At 39.7% G+C, this 23,759-nt stretch overlaps 2 protein-coding genes and 1 long non-coding RNA gene across 6 annotated transcripts in view; 1 reads left to right on the forward strand and 2 right to left on the reverse strand.

Moving 5' to 3' along the window:
* The window catches only part of LOC139756877 (organic cation transporter protein-like), a 47,074-nt gene extending 32,532 nt beyond the window's left edge, over positions 1-14,542 (reverse strand). Inside the window, exons 1-2 of the mRNA XM_071676737.1 lie at positions 14,394-14,542; positions 8,917-9,011 (exon numbers count right to left, since the gene is read on the reverse strand). Of these exons, the coding sequence (XP_071532838.1) occupies positions 8,917-9,004 (88 nt within the window). The 5' untranslated portion in view covers positions 9,005-9,011; positions 14,394-14,542. The remainder of the gene's footprint in view (positions 1-8,916; positions 9,012-14,393) is intronic.
* The window catches only part of LOC139756879 (uncharacterized), a 108,770-nt gene that overhangs the window by 2,809 nt on the left and 82,202 nt on the right, over positions 1-23,759 (forward strand). The window contains exon 1 of one of the 2 annotated variants that reach the window (XR_011714455.1): positions 10,564-10,620. The exons of the other annotated variant lie outside the window; for it this stretch is intronic. This is a non-coding gene — a long non-coding RNA (uncharacterized lncRNA). Of the gene's footprint in view, positions 1-10,563; positions 10,621-23,759 lie in introns of those variants that run through there. 2 annotated transcript variants of the gene reach the window in all.
* Positions 19,921-23,759, reverse strand: part of LOC139756878 (serine/threonine-protein kinase MAK) — a 66,075-nt gene continuing 62,236 nt past the window's right edge. For all 3 annotated transcript variants that reach the window (XM_071676740.1, XM_071676738.1, XM_071676739.1), the window contains exon 11: positions 19,921-23,187. In XM_071676740.1, coding sequence (XP_071532841.1) covers positions 23,175-23,187 — 13 coding nt within the window. In that variant the 3' untranslated portion in view covers positions 19,921-23,174. The remainder of the gene's footprint in view (positions 23,188-23,759) is intronic.

Here is a 23,759-nt window from a genome sequence, read left to right on the forward strand (position 1 = left end):
AAAAGAAAAGCAAAAGAGATGCCACTGAGGAATTTTCGTAAATGCCAACAAAATTTGAATTTGCTATAACCGAATCAAATGAAAAAGAGATTAGAACATAATTATTATATTGAGTCGTCGATGACTTCTGGTTTTGAAAATGAACTGAATATTCTCATAAATGCGTAGAGTGGGCAGCAGTGCGTTAACATGACACCTCACTTCAGAAGAATGAGGTAATGATTGCGTCAGTTGAAAAAATAATGTCTACATGCCCACTCTGAAGCGCTCACCGCAAATTACAGTGGGAGTTAAGTGTCTGATGTACCAACTCTTCTTCAGGACGTGAAGAAATCCGTGACTTGACCTGGGTTTATTGGGATTTTCTTGGATTTGATATTGTTTGAAACAGATATGCGTCTACTTGTCTTTTGCTGGACAACCATTGGTCACATTTGATGAGCCCGGAACAAATTTCACCAGGGTCGAGTAGGAAAAAAAAAATACGCTTAAAAATTATTCAATCGACGGGTAAGGTTTTTGCTGCCCGGCGAGTTGGACAAATAGGACTAAGGTCACCCCAAGCGGACCAGTGCTGGATCAAGTGTTCGGCCATGGCCTTGGTTTGGGCTACATTGGCGTAATGGCCACATATCCCGCATGCCGTAACGACCAATCTATAATACATAATTCAAAAATGACAATGTGCCTAGATATATATATATATATATATATATATATATATATATATATATATATATATATATATATATATATATATATATATGATTTTATTGTAAAATTATATGATAATCCTGCAGGTTACTTCAATGATAAAATGAGCGGAGATTTGAGTATTTCATTTCTGCAAGCTAATATCGTGATTGAAATTATTAGAGACACTTTATGTACCGCGATTGTAGTCTCTCTCTCTCTCTCTCTCTCTCTCTCTCTAGTGACCAAGATGGCGAGGGATAAACATGCACCTCTCAAAGGTCGTTTCGGTTGATTTAAAGGAAGCGAGAAAAAAGAATCAGAAAATTACACAGAACTTTGCGTGTGTTTATAAACTTACGAAGTTATATAGAGAGTTCTGAAGTGGGCAAGACTTAAGTTAGACGATAAAGTCCACAGTGGCTTAGCTGTTCGAGGGGGAAAAGGAGGTATAACGGTCAATCCTCAAGTAGTCAGCCTTTACACAGAAACTGCAGGAAGCAGTAGCCAGACGTGTGCCTTGGGTCCAAGCCTTAGAGAAACGGCTTATGCACAGACATCTATTGTAAGCAGTGGTAAAAAAAAAAAAAAAAAAAAGGCTGTACAGCATTGTGGCTTACTTTGAGACAGGCGAGGTTGAATATATGTGATTGTTGAATAAATCGGAAGCTACAAGGAAAATGAAAAAAAAAAAAAAAACGTTCACTCCAGCACTTTCGTGATAATTGTCATCTTTAGTGATAACTTTGTAAACATGAAGATGAGAATTATCACGGAAACGCTGGGATCTTCGTGTTTCGTTTTTCTTGTGGTGCCACGTATTAGTGAAGACAAACTGGTGGTGTCATAGCTTCTTGCCATTCGAGACTGCCATCTCGATGGTGACAGTTATATCACAGTAGAGTAGCGATTGTGAGTTATATCACAATAGCGTAGCGATGGTGACACACAATAGCGTAGCGATGGTGAGTTATATCACAATAGCGTAGCGATGGTGACATCACAATAGCGTAGCGATGGTGAGTTACATCACAGTAGAGTAGCGAAGGTGACAACACAATAGCGTAGCGATGGTGAGTTATATCACAATCGCGTAGCGATGGTGACATCACAATAGCGTAGCGATGGTGAGTTACATCACAGTAGAGTAGCGATGGTGACATCACAATAGCGTAGCGATGGTGACATCACAGTAGCGTAGCGATGGTGAGTTATATCACAATAGCGTAGCGATGGTGACATCACAATAGCGTAGCGATGGTGACAACACAATAGCGTAGCGATGGTGAGTTATATCACAATAGCGTAGCGATGGTGACAACACAATAGCGTAGCGATGGTGAGTTATATCACTATAGCGTAGCGATGGTGAGTTATATCACAGAGTAGCGATGGTGACAACACAATAGCGTAGCGATGGTGAGTTATATCATAATAGCGCGGCGATGGTGACAGTTATATCATATGACAGTTATATCGCAACAGAGCAGTAAATCTTGCCAGTCGAGACTGCCATCTCCATGGTGACAGTTATATCACAGTAGCGTAGCAAGTTATAGGTATGTAAAATGTCTACATTCGCTGGCCCTCCATTATTCTCGTCACCGTCTTTCTCAACAAGTGACGATGGATTTCCCTTGCGATGTAACCTAGGAAATAAAGTAGAGGTTCTGTTCCTTAGTGTTAGTTTTTTTTTTTTTCGCATATGAAACTATATGAACTTGCTCACAGATATAAACAAGATGATAGCCTCAATCCATGAAATTACGTCTTGGCCTAAAATGTAGCAAAGTAGAAGACTTCATGTATGATCAACACAGTAGAGGACGCTTCCCTCGGTCGTGCTGATGTAAGAAATGAAGCTCCTTACCTTCCACTGTCCTGAACAGACAGTTCGTCGCTGTACATGTAATGAAGGCTTGCCTAACTTGTTCACTGACTATGGCTTGCCTAACCTTCTCGGTGCATCTTGTGGTTTACTTGTTCACTGTTTTGTTCATTTTTGTTGCTGTTAACTTTGTCATCTTTGATATCCATCCAAGCAGATGATCCATGTACATACACATTTATGATATTTTCACTTTATACATACTCAAATATACATACCTACACAGCTTTCCATGGTTTACCCCAGTCGCTTCACATGCCTTGATTCACTCCACTGACAGCACGTCAACCCCGGTATACCACATCGCTCCAATTCACTCTATTCCTTGCCCTCCTTTCACCCTCCTGCATGTTCAGGCCCCGATCACACAAAATCGTTTTCACTCCATCTTTCCACCTCCAATTTGGTCTCCCTCTTCTCCTCGTTCCCTCCACCTCCGACACATATATTCTCTTGGTCAATCTTTCCTCACTCATTCTCTCCATGTGCCCGAACCATTTCAAAACACCCTCTTCTGCTCTCTCAACCACGCTCTTTTTATTTCCACACATCTCTCTTACCCTTACGTTACTTACTCGATCAAACCACCTCACACCACACATTGTCCTCAAACATCTCATTTCCAGCACATCCATCCTCCTGCGCACAACTCTATCCATAGCCCACGCCTCGCAACCATACAACATTGTTGGAACCACTATTCCTTCAAACATACCCATTTTTGCTTTCCGAGATAATGTTCTCGACTTCCACACATTCTTCAAGGCTCCCAGAATTTTCGCCCCCTCCCCCACCCTATGATCCACTTCCGCTTCCATGGTTCCATCCGCTGCCAGATCCACTCCCAGATATCTAAAACACTTCACTTCCTCCAGTTTTTCTCCATTCAAACTCGCCTCCCAATTGACTTGACCCTCAACCCTACTGTACCTAATAACCTTGCTCTTATTCACATTTACTCTTAACTTTCTTCTTTCACACACTTTACCAAACTCAGTCACCAGCTTCTGCAGTTTCTCACATGAATCAGCCACCAGCGCTGTATCATCAGCGAACAACAACTGACTCACTTCCCAAGCTCTCTCATCCCCAACAGACTTCATACTTGCCCCTCTTTCCAAAACTCTTGCATTCACCTCCCTAACAACCCCATCCATAAACAAATTAAACAACCATGGAGACATCACATACCCCTGCCGCAAACCTACATTCACTGAGAACCAATCACTTTCCTCTCTTCCTACACGTACACATGCCTTACATCCTCGATAAAAACTTTTCACTGCTTCTAACAATTTGCCTCCCACACCATATATTCTTAATACCTTCCACAGAGCATCTCTATCAACTCTATCATATGCCTTCTCCAGATCCATAAATGCTACATACAAATCCATTTGCTTTTCTAAGTATTTCTCACATACATTCTTCAAAGCAAACACCGGATCCACACATCCTCTACCACTTCTGAAACCACACTGCTCTTCCCCAATCTGATGCTCTGTACATGCCTTCACCCTCTCAATCAATATCCTCCCATATAATTTACCAGGAATACTCAACAAACGTATACCTCTGTAATTTGAGCACTCACTCTTATCCCCTTTGCCTTTGTACAATGGCACTATGCACGCATTCCGCCAATCCTCAGGCACCTCACCATGAGTCATACATACATTAAATAACCTTACCAACCAGTCAACAATACAGTCACCCCCTTTTTTAATAAATTCTTCTGCAATACCATCCAAACCTGCTGCCTTGCCGGCTTTCATCTTCCGCAAAGCTTTTACTACCTCTTCTCTGTTCACCAAATCATTTTCCCTAACCCTCTCACTTTGCACACCACCTCGACCAGAACACCCTATATCTGCCACTCTATCATCAAACACATTCAGCAAACCTTCAAAATACTCACTCCATCTCCTCACATCACCACTACTTGTTATCACCTCCCCATTTGCGCCCTTCACTGAAGTTCCCATTTGCTCCCTTGTCTTACGCACTTTATTTACCTCCTTCCAGAACATCTTTTTATTCTCCCTAAAATTTAATGATACTCTCTCACCCCAACTCTCATTTGCCCTTTTTTTCACCTCTTGCACCTTTCTCTTGACCTCCTGTCTCTTTCTTTTATACATCTCCCACTCAATTTCATTTTTTCCCTGCAAAAATCGTCCAAATGCCTCTCTCTTCTCTTTCACTAATACTCTTACTTCTTCATCCCACCACTCACTACCCTTTCTAATCAACCCACCTCCCACTCTTCTCATGCCATATATATATATATATATATATATATATATATATATATATATATATATATATATATATATATATATATATATATATATAATTCTGGCGTGGTTAAGCCCCATAAGTATGAAAACTTAACCTTTTAGTTTGATAGTCTCACACCGCACTATGCCATTTATATCTCCACCGAAAACGGTAAAAAAAGAAAAAGAAAATAGGCAATGTTGGGACTGTGAAAAGAGACTATGTACAAGTCCTGACATGGGTAAAAAGTAACTTAAAACATGCCGGTCTTCATGATAATGTGGATGAAAGAAGAGACAGCGAGGAAGATAATGAAGTTTGAACGCATACACATTGCTTCTGAAATCATGTTTAGGCTCTTGATACAGTTGTTGCCGATCGACAGAATGTCCCGCTTATGCCAGGTGAGGTACACCATGTGAAGGTGAGGAGGAACATGACGTGCGAGTCCTTCAGTTATTGGGCTGGGCGGTGTCATTGTGACAAAGTGAACCAACTTTGGCGTGGTTTTTATACACCTTAGATGGCTGACGTAAGTAACTTAGAACGTATCATGTAAGCATTATATCGTTACTGAATGATCTCTTGATTTTCTCTGTGCACGTTTGGGTCTCGCATAGAACGAATCGTTTGGTCTTTATTTGAATTTTGTTGACCATATTCGCTCGCTTATCAATGGCGTTTATAGAAGAAAAAAAAATACATGGTGTACAGAAGAAACAACAAAGCTTTATCATATGCCTTTCAAAGGATTTTTATTTCGCGTAGTATATCAGAGGCGCATGTGATTCTCTAAACTGACATCATAGCCCTTGGTGAGGCCATAGGGGCTTGGGCCTCGAGTGTTTGGGTAATGATCTGGTTTAAGTCAGAGCCAGACTGTCTCGGAGGCTTGAGGACACCTCCCAGACTTCATGCCATTGTCTGCCGCGTCATTACTGGCGCCGCTGCCTTCACTTGTGCTCCCTCTCCCCCCCTTATATACCGCCTCTGGCCATTGGATAAGCGGCTAGCCAGACTGCTGTAGATTCCGCATTAATAGTTTTGTAAATCTGTAGTACATAGGAAAATAGAAATCCACGTAGATGTAGGGATGAAATGCCAAATAGGCTTTAAATAGGCCGTAGAAATAGAACTGTTTTTAAGTTTTTCCTTTGATTCTTGCACATGTTAATGCAAGGCAACAGAATATATTAACTCAATTCCTGTGAATGTTGTATGTTGAACGACAGATACAAACATCTTTTTTTTTTTATCATACTAAAGCCTGATTGTTTAGTCACATACTTTTCTTGATCTCCTAGCTGTGTACATTGACAACATCATTTACGACCAGGGAAGCCACAACAACAGGCTGTTTCTATAGCTGTTGCTACGACCTAAGAATTCGGTATAAAGTGAAAGATGCAAGGCAGCTCTTTTATTCTTTGGTTACTCTTCTCCTTGTATATATTACGGGAAGTTGTGCCGTAGCTTCTAAAACATGTTCAGTTTCCCAGGTATTCTGCTCAGACCTGTGGTTATTATAGTGACTGTTATGTAATGTTACCGTGAGGATGAAAGACGTATTGGTAATGTCCTATTTGTACATTGCTAGGAGGCAGTTCTACATCCCCATGCGGCCCTGTCTTTTGAACTTTCTCTATGACCGCACAATTTTTGGAACTTCGTGTATGCAGGTCCACATTCACAGTGTAATTACTTAGCGTATTGCATTTATCCTCTTATACTATAAGTGTATTTCTTTACATCTTTTTTTAAACGTTTCTCGGAAGAGTTCTTGTGGCGCTCAGTTGCTCTATCTCTTCATCCTTCGGTGACATGAGGACAGATTGTAGCAAAATCAACCAAGACGACTTCAGCCAGGAGAGCTGATTGGCAACATTTTCGAACGTACGGAAAATTTAGTTACGTCGTTTTCACAGAACTTTGGCACAAAGCTTGAGTGTTTACTTTCTAGCGTCATCACACAGGTTTAGGAACTTTCGTGATCAAGTTGCTCTTTTTCTTCTGTGTACCATAGAGGACAAATGTACTGTCCAAGGCTCAGTGACTTAGCAAGAAGGACTAGACGCGCATCTGATCGTGTTTCTGATGGAGGCCATGAGACAGGTTGTGTTCGCTACCATTTTGTCTGAAGTATGGCTCTGACGACGGTTTAGGGACGATGTCAGTTCTCAAGTCCTTTTCGCACATAGATTCGTGCATCTTATTTCCTGCTGGATGATAGTAGGTATCGAGTCCGTGGCCCATCGTCAACAATACTTTGTGTTCATTCGGACTGAAAGTCATCAAATAATGCGCCAGATACAGTTTGTAATTTGTCTTGGTTCCCCTTGCAAGGTATGTTCACTCTTCACCATTCGAATGCCGCGCACGTCTGTCGGATCACCTCCAAGCATAATCAAGGATAAATGCTGTCCTTATCCCAAGTCATTGGTTTGTATCCCAGGACCGGACCGTATCTTACACCATGGGCGAGTTCAGCCTTTTTCGAGAAAGCTCGTTTGGCATGTTTAGTCGTGTTCCCTTCCACTGACGTAATTCGTCAAGTGCAGTTGCTCACTTCTGGCTCTAGCGTATATGGTCGAAACTTCATCAGGACTCTGCGTATGTCATTTCTACCAGTTTCTATGATTTCTGGTACCCTCTAACCATTTCACCACTGGTGTAAGGGTTATAGTGTCTTCCACCGTGAAAACACTTCAGTCTTTCATTGAGTTCTTCGTATATGTGCACTTCATCCTATACAAATCGTATTTCCCAATCCTTTAACCCGATTGGCTGATCTTTAACAGAAAAGGTATGAATCTATAGGAATTTTTTTGGATTATTTCCTGTCAGTTTTCTTTTCAAGGTTACTCTTTCCCTCATTTTATCGTCTGTTCAGATCATTTCTGTTTACTTAAACCTTTCAGATGCTTAGATGGCTCTAGTGCTGCCTATATCCCTGGTATAATCCAGGCATAATCTCATTTGCACTTTGAAATCGTTTCCTGAGCCATCTCTCGCTCATTTCTAGCCTCTCTCTCGATTTGTTGCTCCTCTTTTGCTATATTCACATAATCTTCCTTAACACAGTCCTACATCATGACCACAAAACTCCTGTGCAATGTGTGTGTGTGTGTGTGTGTGTTCCCGTGCTTGCGTACACACTAGTTGGATAAGATATGAGATAACGTAGGAGAAAACGCAGATACTGCTAAACGAAGAAACGAAAACCTGTTTGACTTTAAAATCCTGAAAAAAAAAGTAACAAGGAGGCGAAGATGAAATAACAATTTAAAAGTAAAACATAAGTAATGTATACGTGGAAACGAATATACTGATGTACTATAATAAAATGAAGGAGTAAATAAAGGACACAGGAATTATGTTAGGAAATCCAGTAAGTAGATAGAATTGATAACAAAATGGAAGTGTTGCGAGGAAGTCTAATGAAGAAGAAATATAAAACAAAATTATTCTGCCAGGGAATTTGATATAATTAGACAAAAGGAGTAAAAAAAAAAAAAAGTAATATTTTATAGTTAGGAAGTTATATCAGATGATAAACTAAAGGAGAAAGACAGCATGTGACAAAATATAAAGATAAGTCCCGTCATAAAAACATATTGCAGCAGATAATGCAGACGCTCTCTCTCTCTCTCTCTCTCTCTCTCTCTCTCTCTCTCTCTCTCTCTCTCTCTCTCTCTCTCTCGTGGCATGTTGGGTAAAAAGATGAAAATAAAAAGTTTTAAGTCTGACGGCAAACAACATTGATGACATAGGGATAGGATATATGGACCTAACGGATTTGATACGGCTGAAAATAAGTAAATAACAAATACAACTGAGTCGATAACATTCCAAAATTACGTAGAACCTAAATATCAGTTAAATGGCTTTATGCTATCAGCGGGTCTTTTTCATCCAGAATGGAAAAATAGTAACTTTTTTAAAGCCACATCTTACTGAGGGTACAAAATGAGTATTGAGACCATACAACTGTTCTTCTGAAACACAATAGGTGCAGGAGCAATGCCGAGCAGTTTATGGAAAGGTGGGGGACTTACCGGTAATAGTTGTTGCTATGCTAATCATCTGCCATCGTCCAAATCCTATGGTAGTCAGGAAATGGTCGAAACCGTCTTCTTCCGACATCACAGATCTGACGATGGAGAAAATATTAATAATGTTCGCAGTCGTTTGTGTAGAATGATGCTGCTGCCTTGCTCCGCCTTAGTAGGTTTGGACCTGTTTGTGTGTCACTCATATATTCCTCTGCAGTTGTGTATCATTATAAACAAACAGTTGGCGATAGGAATTCCGTACATGGTAGTTATGACGACTGTCTTGCTTTTATAGAAACTTTAAGGGTGATTAGTTTTTCGACTAGGTTATGCGTAGGTGGTCGGTGACTGGGAAAGTTATTAACTCAGTGATCACACAATGGCGTAAGCTCACACCATATTCCAGAGATCCATTAGATATATCAAAAACTACAGTTGCAAATCACTGTTTTAAAAGCTAAATGTCGTGAGGTCAAATTATGTATATTTACTATTAGCCTCCCAACTGATAAATGAATATGAGCAAATTAATGCTGGCCATGGTCATTTAATTAGGGACTTGAATGCGTTTTACATTTTATTAAAAAGTAGAATGTGTATATATGAATTTGTAAGAATGTATGAAAAGGTTGAAGGTATACATGTCAAACCTCTTACAGACATCCTCTTTGGAGCTAAATTGCACCAGGAACTATCAGAAATAGATTTTTCTCATGTTAAGGTACTGAACACAAAATATCGATGTCTGAATTTTTTTGAAGACAGCAGTAGGTGAAGTATCCTTAAGGCTGCCAGAGAAATTCAAGTTTTTGATACATTACAAGCTTTTCATCCAGATATTCTTCTTCCCCAGAGTAGATATGTTCATTTCATAAATTAAACCTGGCAGAATTTAATTAACACTACAGATATAGATTTTGATGACTTGGAAAAGCAGCACATAGATATCAGGCTGTGTGACTGGATAAATTCGGGGACTGAGATTGACCATAAAGAAGAAAAAATTTGGTGTTATGTGTATAATTTCAAGAATGCAGTAGGTGTGTATTGCTTCAGAACTTTGGCAAATCTAGTCAACTAAATTATGTTCATCCATAGCAGATGCATATGTTGAGAGAGTGTTCAGTCAGACTGCCTTTCTTAAGACAAAAATAAGAAATCTAATGAGGTACATTGTAATTTTTAAGAGCATCTTGATGATTAGGTCACATTTGATGAATGATTCTCGCTGCAAGGATTTTCTTGTATCAAAAGAGATGTTAAGGAATTTCAGTGTATGTATGTGAGTGAACGTTGTAATTAACTCATGAAGGGGATACAGATAACAGTGAAGCAGCTGATGAAGCGCTCCAAATATTGATCGAAAGCTTTCATTAATGGTGTGAGATTGCTTAGTTGTATTTACGAAGTTGTGGTTTACAGGAGTTAAGCTAGCTCATGTTGTCCTTTCTCCGTATTTATTTTCATGTAGGTGTGTGTGTGTGTGTGTTTCAAGAAAGCATACGAAATTTATTTCTAATATTTCAGTTTTCTGTTTTCCTTTTGTCAGTGCCAGAAAGACTGCAATTTTTCGAAAATATTTTGCCGAAAAAATACCAAAAATCATACTCATAGATGCCAAATGAATACTGCAGCATCTGGCAACCTTGAGTAAGCGTGTGTCCCAGTTAGAATGTGGTTTGACGTTACTGGAATTGGCGTTCTAAGGTAAAGTTTTGTGGCATTATTGAATCCGTTCCTCTTGTGCGAAGTACAGGTACAGTGGTGTAGATATAAAGTACCAACATACAGGCAAAATTAGGAGCCAAGCAGAGGGTGATAGCTTGTTTCTTTACAGTAGCGTCATAACTTTTCCTTGGTCTGCACGTTGCAGATGGAGGTGAAACTGCAATTGATCTTAGCTTTTACCGTGGAGAGGAACTTGAGATTTTCAGAAATTACTGATGTAATGATAGTTGAGGTAGGAATGCTGTTCAGGTGTTAATGTAGAGAATTTTACATTTATTGTAAGGCTGTGGTTGTTAGCTAGGAATGACACTTAAGTGGCTAATTAGATTTGACTTGGGGTCGTGTCTGGATATACAGGGGCAAGACGTGTATGCCAGGGAAATTGCGTTATGAGACTGATAATTTTGAACCATTTTATACTGAATGTATTTCAGCCGGCTGGGAACTCATAATTTGACGGTAAATTATATCGTAACTTTATTTTTCCATTTTATGCAAATACTCGCGAGTGTATTTTGTACCAAAGGTTGGGTGAAATAGTAGTTTATTGTCTAGGTCTCCAGGAATGTATCTTTGGAGTATAATTGACTTTGTTTTGCAGAAATAGTATACTTTCTAGAGAATTTAATGAAGCCTTTGAAGCTTGATTTTTTAATCGCGATAATAAAGTTCACATTGAGTGGGGGGGGGGGTGAAGGTCAGGGAAAATGTTGTGTAATTATTATAAAAAGTAGATTAAACTCCTAGAAATGAACAGAACGTATGAAAACGTCACCTAACTTCCTCAAGCAGTCGAAATTTACTGTAAATTCAGGAGTATATCCCAAAATATACGTAAATATATTTTTTCACCCTGTTGCCTTGGCCATATGCATTCAAAAGAAGATTGATCATTCTCTTATGAAAGTTTATGAACTTATTTGGCTTAATGATTTGTACGCATTTTATTTCATACAAGTGCACAATTTTCCGCGTTTAACTGGGTTGTACCATTCTAGTTGTCAAGTATAATGCACCGATGCCTTGGCTCCCCCACCACCAGGCCCTACACTGTGACCTTTCCATGGTTTCCCCGACCGGTTCATATACCCAGGTTCAACCTATTATTCGTTCCTCTCCGCTCTATTCCTTGCACCCTGCAGCATGTTCAAAGCATCTTTCACTCTAATTTCCCATCTTGTTTTTCTATTTTTCCTCGTTCCTTCCACTTTTGGCTTGTATATCTCCTTGGTTATCTTTCCCTCATTCATCCTCTCCTTATGTCCAAACCATTTTGACACCCTCTTTATTTCTCATGCACACTCCTGTTACCACCTGTCATTTTGTGACTCGATCATACTTTCTCACACCACACATTGTCCTCCAACATTACATTTTCAACACATTCACATGGCCTCGATGAAGGTAGATCTCGATCTTTAGGGAAAGTTTGGTGATGTTTTCTTAAGTTCTGTTTATATATATAGAAGTGGTTCACTTAGATTTACAATAGTCAACCAAACATTTTACCGGAGTGTCATAGCCCTCCCCACTTAACATTAGTTTATTTCACATTTTACTTGGTTTTCATAGCCCTCCCCACTATTGAGTGTCTGTCGTAGAATATACACAAGCACATTATACACACATGACAATCATCCCTAAATCTTTTGTATTAACACTGCTGCAAATGCAAAACAGTCAGGTATATTCCAGTCATCTCCCCTAGCCACCCTGTACTGGAATTTTACCACTGACTTTCCTAGTTTCCAGAATGTCTAGGAACAGGAAATTACTGTGTATCGAACCAGGGAAAATGGCAGCATATTCTTTTGTGGCTGTCAATTAAATCAGTCATAAAGATCGTAAGATATAGCAGAAAAGTGTTTTACCATGACTATTATCAGTCATTGAATTTGGTTGTCCTGTTTATCAGTTTGTTTCCTGAATGTAAAAGTTTGGCTAGTTGAATATTTGGGCTTCAGACCTTTCGACTTTAGGGGCCATTAAAGGCCACTAGGTGAATAAACTTGAACACCTAAATCTTCTGGGGTTTAAAATTTCACTTTTTTTTTTTTTTGCCGTTGAAGGCTTCAGTCATGGATAGAAGTCCAGATCAGGGTCGGGCGTGAATTGAACTATAAGACGTTTATGACAGGGAAAAGAAGACTCCAGGAGAAGTATATAGAAATTCTGGTGGAAGTGCAAAACTGGTCTTTTAAAAAGCACAGTAGAAATGCCCCTTGTTAACTCCGTGATGAACAGAAGCGCTCATGCTGTTAATGAAATTAGGACTGAAATCAGTCGATAATATGGAATCACAGTTTCCACAAGGCACTTTATAGATGCAACCAAGAGAATTTTCTGGTGAATTCCTGATTAAGATATTCTTTATAGTATTATTGTTGCTAAAGGCAACATTTACATTAAAGGATTTAAGCAACATGGGAAGCAAAGTGAAACTATTATCAAAAGGGAGAACTATAAAGTGTCTTGTGGAAACTGTGATAAATTTTATGTTGGTCAGACTGATAAGGGTCTTTCTGTTAGACTTAAGCAACATAAATATAGTATAAGAACGTGACAAGAATCAAATGCCTTGTTTAATCATGTTAAAAACTATGATCATTGTATTGACTGGAGTAACGCCATCTCACTTATTAACTCTATTACCAAGAGAAATATCATTGAATCTTCTATTATTAAATACACAAAGAATTATAATCTTAATATTAGTGATGGTCTATACAAGTTAGATAACTTTATTGTTGATAAGATTTGTAAAATGATAAGTTTATGAACGCTCGTTGTATGTTTTGGACAATCACATGTTTAGCAAATGGCGTCCTAGCTTCGTCTCTTCGATGTATATCAACTGTGTTATATTTCTCTCTTGTGTCTCCCATGATGATGTGATTATTACACGAAAGTGCACATGGGAACTTTTCGTGTTTCATTTTCCCCGTGGACTCACAGGAATATATATATATATATATATATATATATATATATATATATATATATATATATATATATATATATATATGTATATATATATATATGTATATATATATATATATATATATATATATATATATATATATATATATATATATATATATATATCATACTATTCGCCATTTCCCGCGTTAGCGTTAAGAGCAGAGGACTAGGTCTTTAAGGGAATACCCTCACTTGGCCCCCTTCTCTGTTTCTCTTTTGGAAAATTAAAAAACGTAAGGGGAGGATTTCCAGCCCCCCCCCCCCCCCCTCCCTCCCTTTTAGTCGCTTTCTACGACACTAAGGGAATACGTGGGAAGTATTCTTTCTCCCCTATCCCCAGGGATATATATATATATATATATATATATATATATATATATATATATATATATATATATATATATCAATTACAGTCTGGTAGATTCATTATGATGATTGGAAAAGAAACCGGTATTATAATAAGCTCGTTTATAAAACTCGACATCACTCAGTTGCAGGTTACAATGGCATTATTTTTGTGGGTATTTGTTTGTGTAGAGCCCCCACCAGTATGATAGCAAGGAATTCTAAAATCCTGTGTTCGTAGAAATATTTTACAGTAGTGTACACTTAATTTCGGTGGAACACACAGCAGTGAGCAACTTAGGCACTTTACACTCGGTAAAGTACATTACGTAAGGGTAATTCCATCACATCAGCATCATTGGAAAGGAAGTAATGTGAACAATAAATGTTTCGTGTCTCCGACCTGCGGGTTTCAAACGCCTTACCTTGAGTTCGGTCGAGAGTAGTACAAGACGCGCGCGCTTCCACGCTCCTCACTGCCACGCCACCTTCCTCACTAGTATGCCACTGCAACTGACCTGGGGACCTGCCTGGCCCCTTCTTACCTCATGACATTGTCGACTACGTCACGCCTTACGCCATCAAGGTCTGATCATACGTCACACATTGAACTGGAACGAGGAAAGATCATGATACAAATATGGGGGCAAAGAATAGGGATCCGTGAGTGTAAAACGTGGTGCTCATCCGCACTCGCAAAATTGAAATAACGTAATGAAATAGAACTACTAGGCAAGTGCTCGGACTCAGACGTATATATTGGGAAGCAGTTTACATATAGGTTTACCCTTACATAGGTGTGGTTACGATTGTTCATTTGTATGAGTAAGTGCTCGACAGTATCGTTCAAAATAGATAACATTTGTGTCCTTGCATCTTTATAAATGTATGATTCTGTTTGTGATTATTTTAATCGTTAATTATTGTTCATAAGGGAATAGAGCTTTTCACCTCATCTTTCTATTTCCGGTGGTCCAGTGGTTTGCATTCACTGCTCCTTCACTTGAGAGTAAACCTCTTGCTGAGGTTAAAGATGACTGAGGTTCTTCCGCATACATGCATAACTCCCAGTTTTCCCCATCTTATTTTAGACTCTTATCTCCCAAGAACTGCTCTGTGTTAGCGCCGTCGTGGTCTCAGTATAATTAACACGTTTATGATATCAAGCATCACTCAGCAACGTGTTACTATGGCTGTATTTTCTTCCCTGTTTGTTTTAACGACCAAAAGTGGTGCGGTGACCAGCGAAGAAATCTGAAATATCGTGTTTGCTTAAGAAATATTATATGTAGGGTAGACGTAATTCTGGTCGAACACACAGCTGTTCATTCATTACATTGCCATTCCTTAGTTAAGCAAATGAAACTTGGTAAGTACACTACGTATGGGTGCTGATATCACAGCAGCATCAGGGGAAAGCAAGAATAATGGACGGAAATTTGGATTTGTTGGTGAATCCTGGTATCACTTGAGCTGCAGTTTCATCTGGCTAACCTTGAATGAACAGTGGTGCACACTCACACACACACACACACACACACACACATTCTCCTCGATTTCCATGACACACTCTTGGTCCGGTAAGTGCAACTGACCGGGGACTTACCTAGCTTTTTCCTACATTCCATATTACAGATCACGCTGTACTTCATTGCCTAGTAAGAATTGCAGCGTCACTCCTCCAAATGCCGTATCTCTCATAGTTGGAGCAAGCTAGATTATAGAAGGGCACAAATTGCTTCTCTCGGCGCACAGTTTAAAATAATCTAATAGAAAAAAAAGAACGACTGGACCAGTGCTCAAACTCAGATGTTTATATTCATTGGCAGTTTACATGTCGATATATGCTTATGTATGGCGATGGGAATGAATAAAGGCAGACAGTGTGAAGTGTGTGCATGGGTATATATGTATGTCTGTGTGTGTATATATATGTGTACATTGAGATGTATAGGTATGTATATTTGCGTGTGTGGACGTGTATGTATATACATGTGTATGGGGGTGGGTTGGGCCATTTCTTTCGTCTGTTTCCTTGCGCTACCTCGCAAACGCGGGAGACAGCGACAAAGCAAAAAAAAAAAAAGAAAAAAAGAAATATGCTTCAAGCGTGCATAGGAATACATTCATATGTGCACGTAAATGCACTATTAGATCATTAGAAAAAAAAAAGTTGTTCAGGGTTATATGCCCATACATCAACATTTGTGTGAATTTGTTTTTTATTTATTCTTATTACTCGTGGGGCCCCACCTCATCTTTTTTTTTACTGCCAGTAGTACAGTGGTTGCAGTGGCCACCCCCTTATTTAGCTTCATTCACGAATCCAAACCAATAGCAGAAGAAATGCTCTTTTAACGTCCTAGGTTGACCGTCATGGTACGCCCTTGCTAGCGTGGATGAACTATTCTGTGAGCGGCTGCCTCGCCTCTTAGAATTGTGCTATCATTTTCCCATTTTCTTCTTTATCCAATATGGGAAGATTGAACCTTTCCCATCTCTCTTAGCAGCTCATTCCACGGTAGGTCTGATGCCAATTTTGTTCCGTGAGTTTTGACACTTTCTCACACTTTGTGTGGTTTCCAAGGTGGATAGACCGGAGTTGCTGCATATTTCTGCCGAGCAAATGTACGTTGTAAGCATTCCACAGTCTCTGTCATAGACGATACAGTATCTTTCAAGTTAGGTTATACTTTGATGCGTTTTCTTTGAGATTGAATTATTTTGGCTGAACGTTGTTAAATCGAATTGATCTCATGTCCTGGTTCAGAATAATTCTGACTGTACGTTGATAATAATCGATTTGGTCTTTTGTATCCCACATGAGATCTGATTATATGTCGCAGATATAGAATAAATCGTAGAAATTATAGGCTGATGTGCATTGAACGAGGATAAGATATCGAGCATTGGGTTGTATTCCACGTTTAGCATATATATATATACTAGGATCGTTAGGACGTTTCACGGTTTTGTGAACTTGGAAGATTAGTAAAGGCTCACAGATTTGTGCTGACTCAAGCATTGTCCTGGTTTTTCCTGTCTTTGAGTAACTCCTGGAATGAGGGAAATGTAGGCAAAGAACGTAACAAAGATATGAGTTAGGGCTTGTTTTGTACTTGAAATTTGGTTGTCTTCCAACTTTGTTTGTAGGGAGGATAACGGCAGATCATATATCAAGAATGCTTAAAAGCTCTGGTGGTTTTCACTGATGACAACACTAGCGATGTAGAAACGAAAAAGTAAATGATGAGAAACGACTTCTGAAAATACTTGCTTGCAGCGCATTGTTTCAAGGATATTTTTATCACCTCGCGTAAAGAAGTTTATAGAGTGAGATGAGCCACGACAGGATGTTGCTAGAATTAAATGATCTTCCTGAAGTAGAGGCCGATTTACCTGCCCCGCATTGACAAGGGGCTGAATTTAACTCAGTGCGCCATAATGATACAGCACAGACACAGCAGAAATGATTAACCATGTAAGGAGTGACGTTTGTACCGAGGTTTTGAGATGGGCGACCCTCTGATTTGGTCAGGAAGGAGCTGCAATGATAAGATCATGGCAGCGAGGGATGCACTGCACTTTCTCCTCTATGTACCATCTCCCAAGGCGCTGCTTTGATACCAGAGATCTGTCTCCCCGCTAACGCTCGCTCAAGAGAGGGAGGGAGATGTGTATCTCTTGTGCTGAAGTGAAGGAAGGAGGTCACCAGTGCTCAGAAGCCAAATGTATCCGATTCTTCTTCGAAGGTGGACGGCAGCCCAGCCAGTGGGATACGGCGATAGCGATGATTGAACCCGTGTTGAATGGAGTGCCTTTGAGCGTGTTGTGGTGTTGCATTACTCTGCCGGGGATCTCCAGTGTGGCCAAGAAGCCATCGACCACCTGACAGCCAGGATGGCAGCGACATCGGTATTCCCTGTCGACCTCCCCAGGGGTTAAGTGAATACCCGTAAGCTGTCAGAGTAAAAAAAAAAAAAAAAGAGCTGCATTAAGGTAGCTGAAACGATGACGTAACGATAGCCCCTCATTGTGTGTCACGGAAGGAACCACACTAAGACCCAAAGGCTGCTAGAGGAAGCCAGATGTGCTCGAAATGAAATCCGAGAATTCCCTTATTACTGTGGGACAAGGGTTCGCGAGATCGTAGGCACGTCATTGCTAGTTTCCCGCCCTAAAGATAAAGTAAGGTGTTCTTGATAGACTGTAGTGGCAGAGATTTCCACTGGATTCATGTTACTCTGCCAATTTTTTTTTTTTTTTCCATTTTCACCTTGACGGCTGAACAAGAACGGAAACTGCCTTCAATGACAAGAGGATCTACAGGTCACCCTTACAGCCTCCCTCTCACCAGCAGGCGGGTGTAAATCTACCCTAAGCCTTTGTCTTCTCACTGGGGGAAGATCCATGGATTTCCCGTTATCCATGTGTAGCGGGGTTTTCCGGGTGGGAGCACTGCCGGCGACGTAGGTGGAAACGGTCGTCACCTCACCAGTTCCTTCCTAGCCTGGCAGGGATGCTTGCATTGCCGGCAACATAAGGGCCAGACCCCGGTCTCTCTCACGAGCTCCGTCAGCAGAGTGGTGTCATCTTCATTCCAGTTTAGCTTCGGAAAACAGCCGACTCCCACATCACATTTAAGAACTGTTGTCGGGACTAACTTCACTCAGTCGCATCGCCTGTTAGCCGTTTTCTTTGATTTGGACAGAGTCTTTGACGTCACAGGGAAGCTTAGCATCATAAAGAACCCATCCTTCCTCTTAGACTCCCTTTGCAAACTGGACATAAAGGGTTCGGTTGGAGGACCCCACTTTTCAATCTAGGAAATCCAGTTGGAAGGAGTTGCAAAAGGAAGCGTCCATACTCTAACCACTGCAGTTGCCCTGAGCATCTTATCCCAGTACAGAGTACACTGTACATTATAAGTTGGTAATATTCTTTCGTTATAGAAAAAAAAATGTGTGGCAACTGGGATACATGAATACATGTATCGACGTATGAATAGTGTTGCGTGTCTGTCTGTGGAAAAAGTTCAAGGTCGGGTGAACAAGCTGGTTGTATTGATCGCTAAACAAATATAATAAAAAAAAAGAATGGTCGTTGCTTATCGGGTGTTAGTAGAAAGCAGATATCTTTTGTATATTTTGGACCATGTCCTTTTGTTGCATGAAGCGTTTTATTAATGATTCATGGATTCCCAAGCAGAGTTAAAGATGATCCTGAGGTCATTTGAAACAGTTTATAGTTGACTGTTTAAACCTGATTTTTTCCTCAGCTGATACGTGTGTATGTGTTTGTTTGTATGTTTCAAGGGCCTCTGTGCAAGCAGCGACACTGCGAGCAAGAATCCACCTTTGGCAAAGTTATGTCAATGACTTTTGCGCTCCAAAGGAGAGCAGGCAGTCTCGAAGCTTCTGTGGTGCCTCAAGAGGGGTCCCGAGGTTGTATAGTAATGTATGTCTGTCTGGACATCATACCAGTATAGTTATGCACACACCCTTGAGCAACAGGAGGACCTGGGTAACACCAGGACACTTCAAAGGGGTCGTGTAGCTGTTGTAGACAGATAGTTTCTGTTCAAGTGTGAATCTAAATCAAACTGCTGACGCTAAACAGAGACGTTCTGTTAACCACTTGTAGAAACCAGATACGACTCAGGCGTGAGGGATAGGCTGTTACTGTTCATGAGCATAATCTGGACAACAGAGGTATTGAGGGCCAGAATCTGCTAACAGTACCCAACGCTACACCATTAAACGGCAGTTCGGCGGTAGAAAGAAAAATTACATTAAATATTTCAAGTGGAGCAGAAGTTGTGATTATTGACTAAGTCCTGAAAAGTGGTACAGAAGGAAAATTAACTCGTACATGTAACGGTATTTTTGCTGCAGCGGACTCCAGTGAAGAGTGTGCAGTAGGCTTGGCAGGTTTGGCATAGAAAACTCGGGAAATCAAAATTTCACTTTATTGCACGAGATAAACATTGCCCAAAGTCACTATCATCATTTACAAGACCAAAATGAAAGATAGAACTCTATGAAGGAATTCGACTTTTATATATTAATTATGTTATATAAAAGCCCGAATATTGGACTATTTCCACCCTTGATGAATTAACAAAAAAATTAGATGAAATACTTTCCACTTGTACCAGATACAGCTGAAGAGTCGTGTGAGAATTTATGAACTTTCAAGTACTGTAATTTTTCTTAAAGGTTAGGTTTGATGTATATATCATGAGGAAATGGCTTTTATAGTAGTTCCCCGCACACTGCGATAGTTTTGTATGCAGACTTAAACCGTTTAGAACAGTTGACTAGAATCATATTCTTTTTGGCAACACACTGACTCTTTGGGACGTTGTCAGTACCTAAGATACTTATAACAAAATAGATAATCTGTTCAAGTAAATTCTTTGTTCGTTAATACGTGCTTGTGGTAATGTTGTTGGTGCAGGTTGGCCTAGTCTCATAGAGAATGTGCTTCCAGGTAAGCATCGACCTCTTGTGTTGTTGGTCACAGGCAGTACAGTATTGTTTTGAAGTGCAACAAGATACACATTACAACTTGATATTGTAAGATATACTCTTGGCCCATATAACTGAGCAATCAAATATCAAAGCTTAGGCAGCTAAGTCGTACACACTGTAGCTATCTCTTTTTCCGGTCTGTTTTTAAACTTCGTAGTGCAAGTTATAAAAGGGAGTTACAACTATCTCTTGTTTAAAGATAATTCTTAAAAGTCGTGTTATACTCAGCTTGTGGCTCTGTCTCTTGATTGTTGATAAGAGAGAAAGAATTTAGAGTTGGAGTATTTGGAGTAAGTTTCTTGGAAGAGTCTTTGGTGGAAGGTGTGGAAGAGAAAGCTAGGATATTAGGAAGGAAAGTAAGTTGACAGATCCTGAAGCTCGACTCAGTTTCTTCATTGTACTGTAAACAATTAGTATGTGTTTTGCGATTCTCATAGATGAACAATGAAGTAACATCAGCTAATTTCATTTAAAAATTTTTTATATGTTGTTCACATGTGTGAATCAGTGTCATGTTTGTATGTGAGCGATATATGTATGGTCATCATCAGAGATATATGTATGTGAGCGATATATGTATGGTAATCATCAGAGATATATGTATGTGCGCGATATATGTATGGTAATCATCAGAGATATATGTATGTGAGCGATATATGTATGGTAATCATCAGAGATATATGTATGGTAATCATCAGAGATATATGTATGTGAGCGATATATGTATGGTAATCATCAGAGATATATGTATGTGCGCGATATATGTATGGTAATCATCAGAGATATATGTATGTGAGCGATATATGTATGGTAATCATCTGAGATCACCCATGCGACCAACGTCCCAAGAAATCAACAGTTATTTACAATAAAGGTCCAGCCCTAACATTCATTACATGTACACGTATTTGGTATATTTAGAACTGAAATTGTACATACGTTAACATTCCCTAGCATACATCAGGCAGACAGTACTGACTATCCGAATACCATTACGTGGAATGGAAAACTGGCATATCTAATGTGGAATCTTCAAGTGCTATATGATATATGAGGTATAGACTTTTCTGGGTTTATATAATGGACGGCACGAATCGTTTCTCAGAAGTTGTGGTACACCATGCGCTCTCCACTCGTCCACTCATTTATTGAGACATTTCTCTCTTCACTCACATTAACCATTTTTACTTCTTTTTTATTTTCACTGATGTCTATATTTTCCTATTTCATAGATGATAACGAGCAACGCTCTTTTGTTTATAGGGTCACTTCAGTTTTTCTAGCTAGTGACACTAACAACATAAATTTGCTTGTTTATCAAACCACTTTCCCCTAAACTTAAAAGTTTTCACTGACAGAGCATTTCACCCCTTAAATTCGTTATCATTCCTTCACATTTTAGTGTTTATTCTTTCTTCATTCTGGCCTCCACAGTTTTTCATATGTAACTTTACGCTTTTCTGGTAACCATTGAACAGAGCCAAAGTGCACAAGTCCGGAATTTTTTACACTTCTCGCGCTGGACTCATCCAGTGGTTGTAATAAGTGGTGGACGGATATATAAAGTATCAGTCATCTCTGATGGGAACTTACGCACTTACCCAGGTTAGTGCAGAGGTTTGACATCTTGCTGACGTCGAAGCGGCTTACTATATACGTAGTATTTTCATATGATCGTTGCTTTTCACACGTTCAACTGTGGTGTCGAACAATCTAAATAACAGCATACACACTGGTGCTAAGTATATAGAAGCTCTAGTATCGTTGTCTGTATGAAAGTGCTGGTGGATGGGTCGGCGAGATTGTACTTAGTATCACAGATAATATGGGTGTGTGGGGAGGACGCTCGTAATGTGGTAGGTACTACTGTCCGGGACTCGGAAAACTCCCCTTTGCCTCTTGACCTTTAGACCGGGAGATGATGGAGGGTTAGGTCTATTTAGTGACCAGTTAGGGGCAACACTGAACTAAATAAACAGCAGAGGCACGGGTTGCCTCCATATTTGAAGGGAACCGAATGATAAGCAGAACTCAGTTCCTGCAAACAAGAACGAAGTTCTAGCCTATCTTGCGTGAACTAACGTGTAATACAGGATTGAAAACTAAAATTGTTTTGAAAAATAAAAAAACTAAAGGATGTGATAAATTTAGATTTAATATAAGTACATTTAACAGTGAAAGGGTAAATGGGCGCTTTTTGATACGAAAGCAGAAAATGAAAGGTGAAATGCCATAGTATGGAGCAAGTTTACATGATATAACCTGAGAACTTTCAGATCAGATATGATTCATAATTACAGGTGATTCTAGGCAGTGTTAGGCTAACGGGTCTTGACAATAGATCAGGTGTGGCTGAGTTCGAACGGTTGAAGGAACGCGACATGCGCCACTATTACAGCCTACTGTCACGTAGGCGTTTCGGTCCTGCAGAATCATATTCTTTGTCGGCAATATTCTGTTATCGTACAAAGATATTCTTGAAGTGAGAGGGGGGTCACTTGAGTATATGAGGACGCAATAGTCATGCTCGTGACACCACTCACACAAGCTTTATTCTCCTGGGTGAGTCATGTTTTGTCTCGTCATCCTGGCCTGGCGACTCTTGTACTGCTGCCCGTCGCCATCTTCCTCCCTTTCTGGTGTTGGCGTTTTGCCCTCCGTTGAGAGGTTTTCTCACTTGAGATACCTGTGGGAACGAGACGTGTAAGTCAATGGGCTCATCTCCTTGCTATTAATACTATAAGGAAGGGAAGCCATCCTTCTTTGGGATGGAGGAGGAATCTCTGTAATGATTCTGGTTTCAAAAGTGTAAAGGTTTGTGTGGTACGGTATCGCATATATGAGAGATGTGACTGGAATAAAGATTGAACATTGAAAAACTGAACACGCCCAGTTTAGTGAAGTTACGTAGTTATTGTTATACACACATTAAGAAACTGAACACGTTCAGTTTAGTGAAGTTGCGTCGTCATTGTTGCACACATTAATATTATTAGTGAAGTTGCGTCGTCATTGTTGCACACATTAATATTAGACGAACATTTGTATTTTCGTATATTTCCTTTCGTAAATACGGTCAAGAAAGAGCATGGCTACAATATAAAATTTCAGTACAACATACTTAATGTGTCATTACAATTTCGTAGGTAAATACAAAATAATAAGTTATTGATTAAGGGTGAAATGTCAGGAGGAACCCACTCTGTAAAATTTTGCCGGATTATTATAATACTGTTGAGAATTCTGTGGCACACTCCA

Source organism: Panulirus ornatus, chromosome 23 (genome assembly GCF_036320965.1).
Source record: "Panulirus ornatus isolate Po-2019 chromosome 23, ASM3632096v1, whole genome shotgun sequence".
Taxonomy (NCBI): Eukaryota; Metazoa; Arthropoda; class Malacostraca; order Decapoda; family Palinuridae; genus Panulirus; species Panulirus ornatus.